A 16,192-nucleotide genomic window follows, 5' to 3' on the forward strand; every position below is an offset into this window, starting at 1 on the left:
AAACAATAAGTGAATAAATAAATAAAAGATATATAAAGGGGGTATAAAATGCTAAACATAAATTTGACTTATGACTATTATTTTTGGGGGGTATACATAGCAATACTGAAGACTATATTTCTTCCAAATATTTTAAATTTCAGAGACATTATACAATCACAGAAATGTATTCTTATAAAAGTCTTTAATTAATTGATTAATTAAAGTAAATTTAAAGTTTTTGTATTTTTGGTATGTTGAGCACAACGTTTGAGATTATGACTATGTTGCTGTAAGAGCTGTTAGATGATGCCTACAATTAGACTATGACTGGCAAACTTAGTGCTCAAAATGTTTTATTAACTGCATTTGGACTTTTGTAATATGAATGGTAATCTAACATTAATTTTCAATCAAAAAAGTTCCAATTTGTGGCAGTTTCACCAGGTCCTAATGAAAGAGCCAATGCCAGCAGCACTGCCTGAAATGTTGGCTGCTGAAATTAATTTAAGGGTAAAGTCTATTTATTTTTTATACCGCTTAGTCCAATGCAGGGTTGCAGGGAAGCTGGAGCTTATCCCAGTAATTAGCAGACGAGAGGCATGGTACACCCCGACAGGCAGGGTAAAGTCATTTTGCATATTTCCTTTTAAACAGACATTTACAAGCACAAATCAGAAAATGTTTTCTTTGAGATTTTTTTCTATGAGCGGAAAGTAGGTATGCTTTCTCAATATGTTTGAATCACTTAGCTTAAAAAATCAAAGTAAGGAAGAAATAAGAAGAAATGGGGACAGCTTTTTTTTTACATTAGTACAATACTTTTATTGGGACATTTCCCCATATACACCTTAAACAACTTTAGTTTTGCCAACAATTTAGCTGTAAGATTAGGCTACAACTGTTGGCTAATAAGAAGAAATTTAAGCCTTGATATGATCTCAGTAAGGATTGATGTCTGTATACAATTTTGAAGCACACATTAATGTAAATAGTAATTTCTTTTTTTCATGACATGCACATGATGTGTCATGAGAAAATGAGACTTTTAGTTAAATTTTTTATTGTTTTCTCCTCAATTTTTATTGAACATAAATATTTTAAACATACACAGACACAGTTAAGCTTACAATAAGCTATCTTTAATGGGTACCTTCTGTTATGTACATAAAAGAGATGTAGGAGGTAGCAGTTATCAGTTATTACATAAAATTATAATACTTAACATTTTCTACTCTCCATGGTGAAGTAGTTCATTAACTTGTGAGATTTGAGCATTATTACCTGCAACAAGGTGGTTATTGTTATTATGTTATTAATAGGCAAGGCAGTTTATTTGTATAGCACATTTCATGTGCAGAACCATTCAAAGTGCTTTACATAAAACAAAAACATTACAGATATTAAGAAATAGTAAAAGGCAGCAACACAGAGCAAGAATCACAATAAAATAATAAATGACACTAAAATGATTAAATATAGATAAGTTAAATAGTTACCGTCCAGAATTCATGCACAGGTGCTTGTGAAAAGAAATGTTTTTAATCTGGATTTAAAAATGTCTACATTTGGTGAAAGCTTAATCTCCACTAGTAGTTTGTTTTCCACTTGTTTGCAGCAACAGCAATATATATATATATATATATATATATATATATATATATATATGTTAGACATTACATTCAGATTTCACTCTGATATATATTTTTTTTTTTTTTTTTTTGACACAGGCAATAACAAAGGCCAGCTGAGCAGAGAACGAAAGACCCCATAGCGCCAAGATGGCGGCGCCCCTGCCCGACGCCGGGGAGTTTGAAAGCTGGCTAAATAATCGTCTAGACTCATTAGAAGTGGACCGTGAGGTGTACGGAGCGTATATTTTAGGGATTCTTCAAGAAGAGGAAAATGACAAGGAGAAAGAAGATGCTCTTCAAGGAATTTTATCCGCATTTCTGGTGAATATCCGAGCGGCATGTTCCGCTCAGACACGCAGGCTGTTTTGTCATTTGCTGCTGTCTGTCTTGCTTGCTGGGTGGTACCAAGTGTTACCGCTGATATCAGCTGTTATTTGCTGAGTTAGATACAGGCGTTAGGCGCAACCATGTCTCTTTAAAGAAGGTTTACTCAAACTTAAGCAGTAATACAAGCTTTTCTCACATTTCACACCAAACCCTATTCAAAATATAAACACAGCAGGTATAATCTAAGTCGATACTGATGGAATTTATTAACTTAGTTTTGACGGCTGATTAGTCAACAGGGCTGGTTGAGTCAAGCCAGTAACCATTTGAATATCGTCACCCCTGCGGTTAATCGCTCGTAATTTCTGTGATTAATGATAAATGCTGTATTGGACAATATATGCGTATGTAGGCTAAAAACTGTATTGTTTGTAGATCAGTAAGTCAATAGCTCACGGTACCATTGTATGTTTCATTATGAAGTCACTGAATGATTGACGTGTTACCGTTCCTGACATGCATTATTTTGTGTTAAGGATGAGGACACAATGGAAGATGTCTGCAAACAAATTATCAATCAGTGGACAGAGTGCACCAGGAAATCAGCAGCTAGAACAAATTCTGGTGATGGTATGTATATCGTTGGTATTCATCCATATTCTTGTTATTTCATGTCAGTACACATTTTCCTCCAGACCTTACAATGGCCCCTGAGAAAAAGTAAAAGGGAGAAATCTTGTAGTACATATTACAATTGTTTTGCTGATAAGAGTGCTGTCTACTTATAAGACACCTGCAAGTTAATTCAGATAAAGACATACAACTTTGTAACAATGCTGTCCAAACATATGGGAAATATTTACTAGTTTAGGAATTCGTAAAATACATTAAAAAGTTTTAATAAACCCACATTCCTTAGCTCCTTTAAATTATGACAGAACAGAGATAGGACAGCTTGCTAAGGGGTTTGTATTTAATATTCCATTTTTTAAAAATGGACACGGTTTTACTTAGTTAAATGGTTTAAGTTTGGAGCACAATGCAGTTTATTCTTTTATTAGAAGCACAAAACCTAAAAGCAAAATAAAATGTGGTTTGTACAAGTTTTTCTCAGTTTCTGCCATGTTTCTTTTGTATCATCTGAAGTTTTAAACTCTCATGGGTCCCAATTTATTAACAGTTGATCTATTTTATGTTTCTCTTTCTGTAGCTGAAGTCCAGGCCATTGCCAGTTTGATAGAAAAACAAGCTCAGATTGTGGTGAAGCAGAAGGAGGTGTCCCAGGAGTCAAAAAGAAGGAAAGAGGCCCTACTTGCTCAATATGCAAACGTAACAGACGAAGAGGAATATCCTTGCATTTGTCAGCTTCGTTCACATTTTAACAAATGTTCTGTATTTGTCAGTTTTTCAACTTATCTTTGACCAGGCTGAACGAGGGACCATTAGCATATTCATGGGGGAGGGAAGCCCACCTTGTTTTGTCTCATCCTGTGCAGCCACAATGCTTTAGATTGTCTGTCCTTTCCTTGACAAAAGCACTGAAGCAGCAGAAGAAGAGGAGGCAACATGTGGAAATGACTTTACTGGAAATGATAAATGTATCCTTTATGAATTAATTTATCAATGTATCGCCTTTATTATTACCACATAAAGATCATTTACTCCTCCACATTAGTAAAAGTAAGGCTAATGTTTTCAACAAGTTGTCCTTTACTCATAGTTTCAGCACTGTTCAAAAACACCAATGTGGAGGGGGTGCTTAACAGACAGAAGCAAAAGCGGGATCAGGCTCGTGAAGATGCTCAAAAGAAGAAAGAAATGGACAAGATGCAGCGAGAGAAGGACAAACTATCCAAACAAGAAAGGAAAGACAAGGAGAAGAAGCGTACACAGAAAGGTGAACGCAAAAGATAGAAGCAAAACAAAGGACACTTTTATGTGAAGAGATTTTGTAACAAAAAAAAACAAAAAACTGGTCTTTTCCTTTTTTTACAGCTAAACCTCTGTTGCTTCATTTAATGTGAACACCTTGTTTATCAGGTCTTCCATGTCAATTTCCTTTTTAAATCTTATGTGTAAGATTTATCTGGATATCTTTTTTTTTTTCTTTTTTTTGCTTTGCTCCACCCTGACACTGATTTTCAGTTGGTCAATGAAATAAGTGTGTAGACAAAATTATCCCTGAAATGATAGAACTAAAAGACAAGTTGGATTTATGATGATGAAAACTAAGCCAATAAAGCAACCCAGTCCAGTCTCTGCTGTCATCCTTCCTACCAACAATTTGGAAATACCTGACATTTCTGCACAACTTTTATGTAAAGATAAATGGCTGACAAAATTTTTTGTGTGCATTAGGGTTTAGTTTTATATAATGTACCACCACTTTAATGTTTGAGACTAATCTTTTTAAATAAATAAAACTCATTTCAATCAATTTTTTGTTATTTATTGTTAAATCTCATACTCATGGAACAAGTGGCAAAAAAACAAAACATTAAAATTACAGGAAGTAGAACAATCCTGTTATAAGCCTTAGTAGTACAGCATAGTACTGACACAAGTGCAGAAACACAAACTTTTCCTAGAAGATTAGCTTTATAATTATAATGCTATAAATAAACTAGTGAATCCCTTAGTCACACTTCACTGATAACATTTAATAGTAATGTGATGTACATATTTACATCCGGATACTAAAACTTAAGTTTCAAGTTCTAATCAAAACATTTTTTTTTACTTTTTCAACTTAATATTTAAAGAGATTTAAAGTTTCATAACTGGAACATTTTGGTCAAGTTTTAATTTGGATGTAACAAGTTTTAAAAGATACACTGCATGGAGAAAACCTTTAACTTTGCTGTCACATTTCACTGATATGATCTTTAGCACTATTTCTAATGGGATGTATGATTAATATTTAAATGTGTTGACCCTTTTTTCAGAAGCCTGAGTATTGTTGGTATATTTCAAATCAACTTACAGATTAAAAAAAAAAACTTCTGATTACAGTCTGTTAAGGTTACATAAGAAAACCCAAATTAGCAGAAATTGATTGGAACAATTCAGAAAACAAATGAATACTTAGCAGGCTAATTCTCAACTATTGGCCTTATGATTGAATTATTGCTTGGGAATACTTAGAAATTTGGGATTAGCTGTATGTAATAAATAATTAAAATGAAGAATTCAATGAAATCTTCCACATAAATAGTGTCTTTAAATACAACAGTGATGGTACAAGATTTGTGTTGATTTGAAGCTGACACTAATTAAATGAAATTAAGATGCAGCAGGGTAACCTAAATTTCATGCAACTCTGACCCAACAAAAGAAGCTCTTTGATGCCAAAACAGTTTGGTTTTCAAGCTTCAAATGGTCAACTCATTTTCTGCTGTGATCACTATTATGCAGATAAAATGCTACTTTTACTTGAAGCTAAGTAATAACATAAGAGCACTTGTTTCTACCACCTTAATCTACACCTTTAACTCATACTTGTGGCCAGCTAATTCATAACTGAAAAGAGCACCCCTGAAATGGAGAGGAGCACCTCTCTGTGCATGTGGCCTCCTCGTAAACATGGTGGCTCTGCGTCTTGGTAGGTTTCGGCAGTGTCATCTGGAGGGCACACCCCAAAGCTGAGCAGAGCCTCCTGGTAGTAGCAGTGAGGTCTTTCAGTGCCATGACCATCAAAAAGGTGTCTTTGAAACAGAACAAATTTAGAACCAGGAGTATGTCGGGAAAGAAAAAACGTACATGTCTTAACAAAAAAAAAAAAAAAAAAAAAAAATGGATTACCTTTGCCCTCTGTGAAATGAAATCCCTGCTGCTGTAGTTTGGTTGTGTTCGCACTCTCCTGGCATCTTGCTTGCATGATACAAATAGCCATGTGATGGCTCTTCAGTGCTGTTTGAATATTGATGTGTAGGGGAATGCCACACAGACTCTCCATTCTTTCCAGCATACCTGCCACCTGCAATAAACCAACATATTTAACATTTTCTACTTACCATCAACCTGAGAAAAGCTTTTCATGATGTGGCATTCTATATGAAAAGACAAGAGATTTTACATTGTTTTATAAATCCTTTTCAATATTATAAAAATATTAATTATTATATATTAATATAAAAAATTGCCAAAATAAATTAATGATAAAAAGAAAATTGACTTACTGGATTACATTTACTTTCACAAACAGAAACACAAAGTTGGGTCACTGTAATCTGAATGTCAATTATTAGAATATCTGATCTTTGAAAAAATGTACAGTAAGTCTGTAACACAAGATTCACTTAAAGACAAACAAGGCCAGTATTCGGTTGTGGATGAAAGCTTCATGTAAGCTAATATTACAGCAAATACAGTAATACTTGTAACCACATAAGAATGCTGATAAGATTCGCCTGTAGGTGTCAGCGTGGAAGCAGTAAAGTCGGAGGTTTTACCTTAGCTTGTTCTCTCATATGTTTAGCAATGAGATGATCAACTCTTGTGGGGTTTGGTGGGGTTTTGGGCAGGTTGGTGTTGGTTACTGATGAGGTCCTTTTCCCTGGAAAGGTTTTTGTAAGGATGATCTCGGTCTGAAACATGAGAGAATCAAGACCAAACGATAACAAAAAGGTACTTTATGATAAACAAGGACTGAAAATACTCTTTGTATAATTTGCATTAATATGAAAAAATGTAGAAATAAAATGTATCTCATGTAGAAATAGTTTAAATTGCATTAACTATTTTTCTGTGAATCTAACATTGATTTTTTTTTTTTACTATTTACCAGCCCTACAAAACAACCCATGTGCTCTTGTGCCAAGCTGATGTCAAGTGTAGCAGTAATAAGGTCAAAAATATGCAGTATACACAGGCCTACAGTAAAAATACCACACTTAAGACTGAGATAGTTTATATAAAGCTGAACAACTCCAAATCAGAGAAAATCACATTACAAAAACATACCCTCTTTCTCTCCTTCTCCAAACACTTCCACTGTTCGTAACACTCATCTAGGTAGAGGGGAAGCTGGATCACAGGTGTTCCTTGACTCATCATGAGTGATGGTGGTACAGCTGAAACCATGCCAGGAAAAGTGCTCTCTCTTCTTTGGGTCCACATGTCCCTTGAATAGGAGTTTAAAGCTGCAGCCTCATGAGCTGACACCACGCCACCCATATCAGCAACACCATTTCCACATGAAAGAGATGATCTAGAGCCGAAGGTTGAGTTGATGGGAAAGTTGGAGTGCCTCTGAAGGTCATTTACAGGATACATGAAAGATGTCAGCAGCTGTCTATTTCCTACAGTGACCATATTTCTTTCTCCATCAAATCTCTGAGACTGTGCCCTCCCCTGAAAACTCATGTATGGGGTTTGTGAGAAGGGATGTCTATCTCTGTCTGTCATGCAAGTTTTGGTCTGTTGCATCCTTGGGAAGCGTTCTCCAAAAATTCCAGACATATGCATTACTTTTTTTTCTTTCTGCATGTGTGGCTTGATCTTTCTTTGTAATTGCTCCTGTTGCATGTGATGCTTTGAATACTGATTCATGCTAACACTCATATTTTCTCTGTTCATCATCATCTTGTTTTGGTACTGGTTTGGGAGGTTTAGCGGTGCAGAGAATGGCTTTGTTTGCTGTAAATACTCTGTGTGGTGAGGGTCTTGAAGGGCATCAAGATTAAATGTTTGTTTCTTCATTCTTCCTTTCTGGCCTGCCTTGAAGTCCCCAAACAGTTGTTTTGGGATCTGCATTGTAGGAGTACTTTGTGATGACATTGCATTACTGCTGGTTTTCCATTGTTCAGCCATGACATCTTCTTTACGCATACCCACTGTGTGCTTGTATGGATTATCATGCTCGTTAGCCATAAATGACTGAAAACTGTTGACCAGCTGGTTCATGTATTCTGGAACATACTGCTCATTACAAATGGGATGTGCACCACTTTGGGTGTTGCCATTGTCATAGAAAGCATCCAAGCAGGAGCCATTTATTTCATTTTGCGGTCTGAAGATGTCACCAAGCCCCAGGAAGTTATTCATAGGCTGATCAGTCCCTTTGTCATTATAAGCTGGCATGGTGACATTTCTGCTCTGTTGAATTTGGCACGAGTCGGTTTTCACTGTGTTGGGCACTGGTAGACCTGGTGGAAGTTTGTGAGAACGGAAGGAATGACTGTCTCCATTGGGATAACTAAAAGGCCACCGTTTGGTTGCAAGACCACTGGACTGTTGATTCAGCTCATCAACTTCTTTATCCACTGACTGTTCCTGTGCTTTACTGAAAATCTCATGGAATAAATCATTTGAGGGAAAGGAAGAGTTGTGGAGCATTTTTGCCTCTGAATGAAAATATTGTAGCAGTTCTTCTCTCAGTATCTTTGGAGACCAGATGGGATTGTCTGTAGGTAAGCTTTTAAAAGAGAAATGATAACCTGATTTAATAACATGCATTTTTTTCTAGATTTCTAACTTTGTCAAAGGTATATATGGAAGATTATATACCACAATATATATGAAAACAGTGTGGACATAACTCAAACCTCGACATACCTCTCACTACAGTAGCTATCCCACGATTCTGTTTCATCCAAAATATTTGAAACCAGACCCTGCAGATCTGCTTCACCATCACAGTCAGCATTATCAGTTGGTTTCCTTTAAAAGAAAAACATGTTCTCAAAACTGCTTTCTGTTTCTCTTTTTAAAAAATCCATTTAAACTGGTTTGTTTAATGTCATCTTTGTTTTCTTAGGTAACTACTTGTGAATAACATAATTATTTTACACTTATTTGAGAATACATAATTGTAGTGTGATCACACTTTTTAAAAAAATATATAGTGGGGGTCTGTCCCACAGGGCGTGGTGGGAGGGTTAAGTGTGATGTGGGTGTGTGAGAGCGAGTCTTCATGGGTAAAGAGCAGAGGAGGCTGTAAGTGAGAGATTACAGGGTGAAAAGATGGGGGTAAGGGGAGGGTGGGTGTGGGTGGAGAAGGGTAGGTGGGGGATGATGGGGTAGTTGGAGGGGAGGGAGGAGGGGCGGTAGGGTGGTGGAGGGTATTTGTGGGTGGGCGGGGGGAGAGAGGGTGTAAGGGGGTGGGGGTGGGTAAGGGGAGGAAGGGGCGAGTGATCAATGATGTCCTGGTTCCTGGGGTGTGCAGCTGGAACATTGGTGTGGGTGCTGGCCTGCACACGTGTCCGTCTGGGCCCTCTGCCTTGGCTGGGGGGGAGGGGCTTCTAGACTCTTGGGCTCTGGGCCCTACATTCTGACCACCCTGAATGCCCACCAACCCCGCCTGGGGCTCTGGCTCGGGCTTTCCTCTACCACCCTCTGGCGGGATTCGGGGTCGTCTTTGTGGTGGGATGGCCTGGTTTGTAATCTGGGATTGCTGCTGATCACGCAGGTCTCTGGGCCGCCCTAGTCTGTCTTTAGCCTCCGTAGGGGCCAAGCGGCAATCTCGGCCGATGAAATGTGAAGCCTACGTGGAAGTGCAAAAAATTGCAGTTCATCCCTCAACCACTAGGGGGTGGCTCCAAAACAGAATCAATTCCCACAGACTCCCGTGTTAAAAAGACCAACTTCACAGCAGAAATAAACATGTTTAAAGCTTGCTACAAAAACGCATTTTACGATTAATAGGTCAAGTTTACCTTCATGACAACTGTGAGGGGGGTGATTTTTTTTCTAACTCATTCATTTTGATGTTATTTAATCTTGAAATTAGGGGTGTATTCTTTTGATTGACAGGTATCCAACATCCGCAGCAGAAAGGGAGAGTGCAGCTCAACCGTGGTTTTTAGCCGGCTAACAGCACGCCATAGCTTTAGCCCGTCTACCTCCGTTAGCTACCGTAAGCTCCAGGTTAGCTTGGTTAGCTCTTAGCTACAGTCAGCTCGGAGTTTGATGAGTGTCAGTCATCCACCCTCACTTTCACAGTCTCCCTCTCAGCTCCATCTCTTTGCCCATTTTTGGATTTTTCGGGAATGACAACACATGTGACACTGCCAAGATGGCGTCGGTGCAAACTGCCCAATGAGCTTCAATTCAGCTCTTCAAAAACCTACGGGTGAGGTCACAGAGGCTCCGTCCAACTCTCCTGTGATTTCAAGGATCCGACTAGGCGGACTGCTCTTGCGGGCACTCCGCATCTGACACACTCCCAGTGTGAATTGACCGCACCCGGTGGAAATTGGATGTTATACCCTTAAAGCTTCACTTGGCAAAACAAATTTGTTCGGCACAACACAACAGCCAGACTATCTTTCTGCTTGCTACGATGCTGTATGCTGGACAGGACAAGTTAGAAAAAAAAAAAAAAAAAAAAAAAAAAAAAAAAATATATATATATATATATATATATATATATATATATATATATATATATATATATATATATGCAGATCTGCTTCACCATCACAGTCAGCATTATCAGTTGGTTTCCTTTAAGAGAAAAACATGTCCTCAAAACTGCTTTCTGTTTCTCTTTTATATATATATAGATATATCTATATCTATATATATATAGATATAGATATATAATTAAAATTAAATTTTATATATATAGTGTCAACGTGTCAAAGTACAGTTAATGAGAATACCTGCTTTTATTGCTGGCCTGGTTATAACCAAAAGCTTCATATGGCTTATCTTGTGTATTATGAGACCAGGGCACATAAGATGCCTGCTCCTGATGTGAGGTACTTGGGATGGAAACAAAGGGAACTGGAACACTTCCATTGTTTATACCTCCCACATTAACACCTGTCTAAAAGAGAGAGAAGTAGAAAATTATCAAAGCATAGCTCAATTCAAAACTAACTTCACAATTATATTTGCTGTACTCTGCTCTGACATGTGATTGGCAAACAGTACTAAGGAAACAATGTTAGTAGTTAGCAAACACTGATAACCTGGCAGAACAGCAGATCACTTTTCAACTAGTTCATACGCCACAAATTAAGTTTTATTTGATGGCCTGTTGTTTTTTAACTAATTTTTGTCTGTTCCTGGATTCTAACACTTATTAGACTCACTGTTATAAGGCTGTGGTCTATCATGTGTGTTCATCTACAGAAATATAGATCCACATTAGGAATGGATGAAAAATCAGTTTGATGTTTTTATTCAATTTTATGTTTATCCTTTTTTATTTTATATTACAATGATTAAAATAAAATCAAAACTTGTTTCCAGTCATTTCTGTCATTTGTTGCAAGAAAGTAAAGAAAAGAAAATACCCCTCAAAAATAGAACTCAAATTTGATTCAAAATTCTGAGATTTCATTATTTTAGCTCTATCGCCCAGCCCTAATCCACATCCACATTTCCGTAGATGTACCCTTTTAGTAGCATCTACTTCTGTAAGTTAACCCTTTTAAAAAGTGGAAATGTTAATGAGACATAGTGAAACTTAATACTGAATGCCAGAACTGAGGGAAAATGTGTTAAAAGGTGCACACAGTACATGGCCATATCACACATTATGGTAACTTCTTATTATGAACAAGGCAGCCTACAGTTTTTTAGGCTTTTCTTCATATTCCTGTACAGATCAGATGAACAATGGAAAATGCAGACTTTAAAAGCCTTGACATCCATCTTTTTCATTATGACTGTATTAACAATGAGTACTATAACACCACAAATGTATCATTTTATTTACCTTTACTTCTCTCTCTTATTGCATTTCTTGCAAAGACCAGTTAGTTCCTGATTAATTTATTTGTAAATACTTAATCACTTACTTCTAATGTAAAAAAAAATAATTAAATAGTTTGCTTTTATATTTTATTTACTATTTGTTGGACGGATATTAACAGGGCTAGTCATATCAAACAATGGTGAAAGCTATTTAAAATAAAGTAAACACACAAAAGGCATATTTCTGTCCTACTGTTTAAGATAATGGGTCATTATTCAATGGTTTCCAAAATGTAACTGAACCAATTACAGACCTTCATAACATCCAAACACCATTAACGAAATTTCACAAACAAATTTATACATATAATTTTTACCTACCTGTCGCGGACATGGCTGGAAGAGGGAATTTGAAAATTTACTCTGATGCCCGTCGAAGGCCATTCTGAGCTCCGTGCGATACTTCAGTACTCCATTACTGGTCTGGAAAGGCACAAATAATTCGTTAACGTCGTTATAATCTTAGAAAGTAAATTGGACAGTGATTTCTGTTATGTCTCGTATATGATTCATATTAGACGCAAAATGTTTTCTAAATATACTGTTTTATCAAATCAACTAACTTACTTCACAAAGTTAAGACGTTAAATGAAGTGGATTAAGCTAGCAAGCTCTGATGTAGCCTCAGCTAGCTTTCGCATCTTAAAACTCTTCCGTATGCTAACATTTAGTTCATGTTTATATAAGTTTATATAAGTTATCTTTGTGACATGAACCGTCGAGTAAATCTTACCAGAATGCAGTTTTAGAAAAACTATTAACTTTATGGAGTGTCACAGCTTTCTCCACATTCAGAACAGTTATCCTCGAGAGCTCCGAGAGTACCCCCCCTCCTCCCGGTTCCACCCAGCCAGGGTACGATGTTGTCCTCGCGACCTGAACGTGCATTGGCTGAATGGCATAAATATATATTTTTAGCCCAATTAACATTAAGCAGGACATCCAGGCGCATAGCAACATCTAGTGTTACACCATCACCCCATGTTCAAGGTAGAAACGGGTGGCCACTTGCAATTACATAAATGGAAATGTATTTGCCCAAATCAAACTTATTTTATTTTATTTTATTACACTTGTATAAAAAGTAGTAGTTTTTCCAAACAGTTTTTAGTTTATTTCCAGTTTTATTTAGCTTGTTTACTCATGACTGTTTAATTGGGTTGAGAATACTTGTCCCCACAAAGTGAACAATAGATTTTATTCATATTAGAGTGAACGGAGGCCATAAGACCATCATATGAGATCATAGGAGAGTGTACACCCTCCTTTATATATATATATATATATATATATATATATATATATATATATATATATATATTATTTTATTTTTTTTATTTATTTATTTTTTTCAGGGAAACCGAAAGACTTTAGGGGATACGCAAATCCAGCTGTGGAGTCAAGTTTACCTATGACAGTAATACACCACGACTGGACAGGAAATGACGGCTTCACATTTAAAGCAAACCTTCCAAAATGTTGCGGCTATGCTATTGTGCCGCAATTGTTATTTATTTATTTACAGCATATTTTATAGTTATTTGGTATATGTGTGTCGGTGGTGGCCTATTTTGCCGTCTCAATGTATCCGGGAAAAATTGGTTTTATTTTTAAAGTACTTCCTAAAGGGAAGCCTTTGTTATTTTGGCAGCCCTGACAGTGGTGAGAGAATAGGAGCAGTGGAAAAGAAAAAAGTCTGGGAGGCAGCAGCTTGAAAGCAGACACCGAGTTAAAAGAGAGCAGCGTTCAGATCTTTGCCGTCACAATTTATTTTGGCGAACGAGCTGAAGTTGTTGAGCTGTTGATAAACGTCCAACTAGATAAATCCACAGCAAGCTGTGCGTTTCATAAACTTTGCAAGATGACTTTTTGGTTTTGGTGTTTTGCGGTTCTGCTGCCTCTGCAGATATCAGCACAGAATTACGGAGACAACGGAATAGTGATCCCGGAGCATGGATTTTGTCAGCCGATCTCGATACCACTTTGTACTGACATAGCCTACAACCAAACCATCATGCCTAATTTAGTGGGCCATTACAATCAGGAGGACGCAGGGCTCGAGGTTCACCAGTTTTATCCCCTTGTGAAGGTACAGTGCTCACCGGAGTTGAAATTCTTCCTGTGCTCTATGTATGCGCCAGTTTGCACAGTTTTGGAGAAGGCCATTCCTCCCTGCAGGTCAATCTGCGAGAGGGCTAAGCAAGGCTGCGAGGCGCTTATGAACAAGTTTGGCTTTCAGTGGCCGGACCGACTGCGCTGCGAGAACTTTCCTGTTCTGGGAGACGGACAAATCTGCGTGGGCCAAAATGACTCCTCTGCCGCTACTGTACCCCCTATGCCTGTCCCAGGTACCCAGGACATCTCCATTGTCTCCCCTTTTGAAAGGCCATTCAGCTGTCCATCTGTCCTCAAGGTTCCTCCATATCTGAATTATAATTTTTTAGATGAGAAGGACTGTGCAGCGCCCTGTGAGTCATCAAGGAGTGGTGGGAGCATGTTTTTCAGTGAGAAAGAGATTCGTTTCTCCCGCATATGGATCCTGATCTGGTCTGTGCTTTGCTGTGCATCAACGTTATTTACAGTAACCACTTATTTGGTTGATATGCAGCGCTTCAGATACCCCGAGAGACCTATCATCTTCTTGTCTGGCTGCTACACTATGGTCTCCATTGCATACATAGCTGGTTACTTCTTGGGGGACAAAGTAGTGTGCAATGACAGCTTCAGCCCTGACAGCTATAAAACCATTGTCCAAGGCACCAAAAAGGAGGGTTGCACCATCCTTTTCATGATGCTCTATTTCTTCAGCATGGCCAGCTCCATTTGGTGGGTCATCCTGTCTCTCACTTGGTTCCTGGCAGCAGGTATGAAATGGGGCCACGAGGCAATTGAAGCTAATTCTCAGTATTTTCACCTGGCTGCCTGGGCAGTGCCGGCTGTGAAGACCATCAGCATCCTGGCTATAGGGCAGATTGAAGGTGATGTGCTCAGTGGTGTCTGCTTTGTGAGCCTCAGCAACCTGGACCCTCTACGGGGCTTTGTGTTAGCCCCTCTCTTTATTTATCTTTTCATCGGCACCTCTTTCTTATTGGCTGGCTTTGTGTCCTTGTTCAGAATACGCACCATCATGAAACATGATGGCACCAAGACTGAGAAGCTGGAGCGACTGATGGTGCGGATCGGGGTATTCAGTGTACTGTACACTGTTCCTGCCACCATTGTTATTGCCTGCTTTTTCTATGAACAGGCCTTCCGCCCCTACTGGGAGCGTAGCTGGGTCAGCCATAACTGCAGAAGCCTGGCCATTCCCTGCCCTTTACATGCTGGACCCCACATGACCCCAGACTTTACTGTCTACATGATCAAGTATCTGATGACGCTGATAGTGGGCATCACATCTGGATTCTGGATCTGGTCTGGAAAGACTCTGCACTCTTGGCACAAGTTCTACACAAGGCTGACGAATGGCAAACATGGAGAGACTACTGTGTAGAAGAGAGTCACATTCAAAATGTTATTAATTTGTGTTTTTTCTGCCAGAACCTCATGTGAAATGTAATTGCACAGTGAGTGGACAATATTTTTTTAATATCTTTTGTATTTTTCTCAGCTTTGTAGACAGATACACACCAAACTGAGAGTTAGGCTTTTACACTAAGACAAGTTGGATATATCTTGACTAAACTTGACGAACCAACAAATAATAGTGCTGGAATACTCTGTTCACCTCTTCTGGATCTTTTCTCAAATCCCCCTCAAATTCCAGGGGAGTGATGCTCCAGCAGTAAGGAACACAGAACATTACATGTACATTTTTTAAGAAATTGTAAATAGTCTTTGTAAAAACACCAAATTATATATTTGTATTTAAAAAGTAAATTCTCTTTGTTATCGGCCATTGTACCGGCTTTACTTACATATGCACTGTAACGATGTACGAGTCCAATGCTTGTTTCTTGTTTATTTTTAATAATTGTATCATGTAATAATATAGCAATATAACTTTACATCTCATTCTGATCAATGACACTCAAGAAAGTTTTTTGATTTTACACCCTGTGCCCTTATTGTCTTTCTGAGTCTCTGCAGTATATGCAGATATAATCAAACAACTATAAATCCTTAGTTTTAAATTTCAAGGTGGAAAATTGTTAAGTCTTTTCACAACTATTTTGGCCTTCCATATGTTAAGCTTTCCTGCATTATCTTCTTAAGAGAAAGGTTACGTTGTTGACAAGATGGGGGTTATGTCACACCTGAACATTTGTTGCCTCAGACTAGCAGGCGACAGGAAAAGAGATAGTTGGAATCTGCCTGTAACATGAGCAAAGCCTTTTTTGGGGAATGCAAGAAATGAGTTTGGTTCAGACCTTCTCAACTGAACGCACATCTCAAGTTAATCACACAGCGACTCATATTCTGTAATATTTCACATCTATGTGTTCATCTGGTAAGGAAAGACTGCTGTTACATGAGTGTGAAAATGTCCAGACCTGCCTGTTTGGTACAGAGAAAACAAAGGTTTTTTTCAGTTTTTCTGTGGTTTT

At 37.9% G+C, this 16,192-nt stretch overlaps 3 protein-coding genes across 3 annotated transcripts; 2 read left to right on the top strand and 1 right to left on the bottom strand.

Moving 5' to 3' along the window:
- Positions 1–1,741: 1,741 nt before the first annotated feature.
- Positions 1,742–4,375, top strand: ccdc43 (coiled-coil domain containing 43). Its single transcript, XM_041970025.1, has 5 exons — positions 1,742–1,934; positions 2,477–2,570; positions 3,151–3,286; positions 3,480–3,538; positions 3,667–4,375. The coding sequence occupies exons 1-5, from the start codon at positions 1,761–1,763 to the stop codon at positions 3,852–3,854; spliced, it is 651 nt and encodes a 216-aa protein (XP_041825959.1). The 5' UTR covers positions 1,742–1,760; the 3' UTR covers positions 3,855–4,375.
- A 304-nt stretch (positions 4,376–4,679) lies between these two features.
- On the bottom strand, positions 4,680–12,539 carry moto (minamoto). Its single transcript, XM_041967115.1, has 8 exons — positions 12,379–12,539; positions 11,967–12,068; positions 10,544–10,710; positions 8,496–8,600; positions 6,903–8,355; positions 6,392–6,526; positions 5,742–5,916; positions 4,680–5,644 (listed from the first exon to the last, which is right to left on the bottom strand). The coding sequence occupies exons 2-8, from the start codon at positions 12,027–12,029 to the stop codon at positions 5,454–5,456; spliced, it is 2,289 nt and encodes a 762-aa protein (XP_041823049.1). The 5' UTR covers positions 12,030–12,068; positions 12,379–12,539; the 3' UTR covers positions 4,680–5,453.
- Positions 12,540–13,338: 799 nt separating this feature from the next.
- Positions 13,339–15,697, top strand: fzd2 (frizzled class receptor 2). Its single transcript, XM_041970015.1, has one exon. It carries the CDS (start codon positions 13,507–13,509, stop codon positions 15,136–15,138), a length of 1,632 nt encoding a protein of 543 aa, XP_041825949.1. The 5' UTR covers positions 13,339–13,506; the 3' UTR covers positions 15,139–15,697.
- The last annotated feature ends 495 nt before the right edge of the window (positions 15,698–16,192 follow it).

Source organism: Melanotaenia boesemani, chromosome 2, assembly GCF_017639745.1.
Source record: "Melanotaenia boesemani isolate fMelBoe1 chromosome 2, fMelBoe1.pri, whole genome shotgun sequence".
Taxonomy (NCBI): Eukaryota; Metazoa; Chordata; class Actinopteri; order Atheriniformes; family Melanotaeniidae; genus Melanotaenia; species Melanotaenia boesemani.

Bases quoted from the DNA above. Each gene is read 5' to 3' on its own strand.
- ccdc43 (XM_041970025.1), top strand. From the start codon at position 1,761: ATGGCGGCGCCCCTGCCCGACGCCGGGGAGTTTGAAAGCTGGCTAAAT. The intron at 1,935-2,476 runs GTGAATATCCGA...TTTTGTGTTAAG, and splicing joins GAATTTTATCCGCATTTCTG to GATGAGGACACAATGGAAGA. The intron at 3,287-3,479 runs ATATCCTTGCAT...TGACAAAAGCAC, and splicing joins AACGTAACAGACGAAGAGGA to TGAAGCAGCAGAAGAAGAGG.
- moto (XM_041967115.1), bottom strand. From the start codon at position 12,029: ATGGCCTTCGACGGGCATCAGAGTAAATTTTCAAATTCCCTCTTCCAG. The intron at 5,917-6,391 runs GTAAAACCTCCG...GGTTTATTGCAG, and splicing joins ATATGAGAGAACAAGCTAAG to GTGGCAGGTATGCTGGAAAG. The intron at 5,645-5,741 runs GTAATCCATTTT...TCTGTTTCAAAG, and splicing joins TCATTTCACAGAGGGCAAAG to ACACCTTTTTGATGGTCATG.
- fzd2 (XM_041970015.1), top strand. From the start codon at position 13,507: ATGACTTTTTGGTTTTGGTGTTTTGCGGTTCTGCTGCCTCTGCAGATA.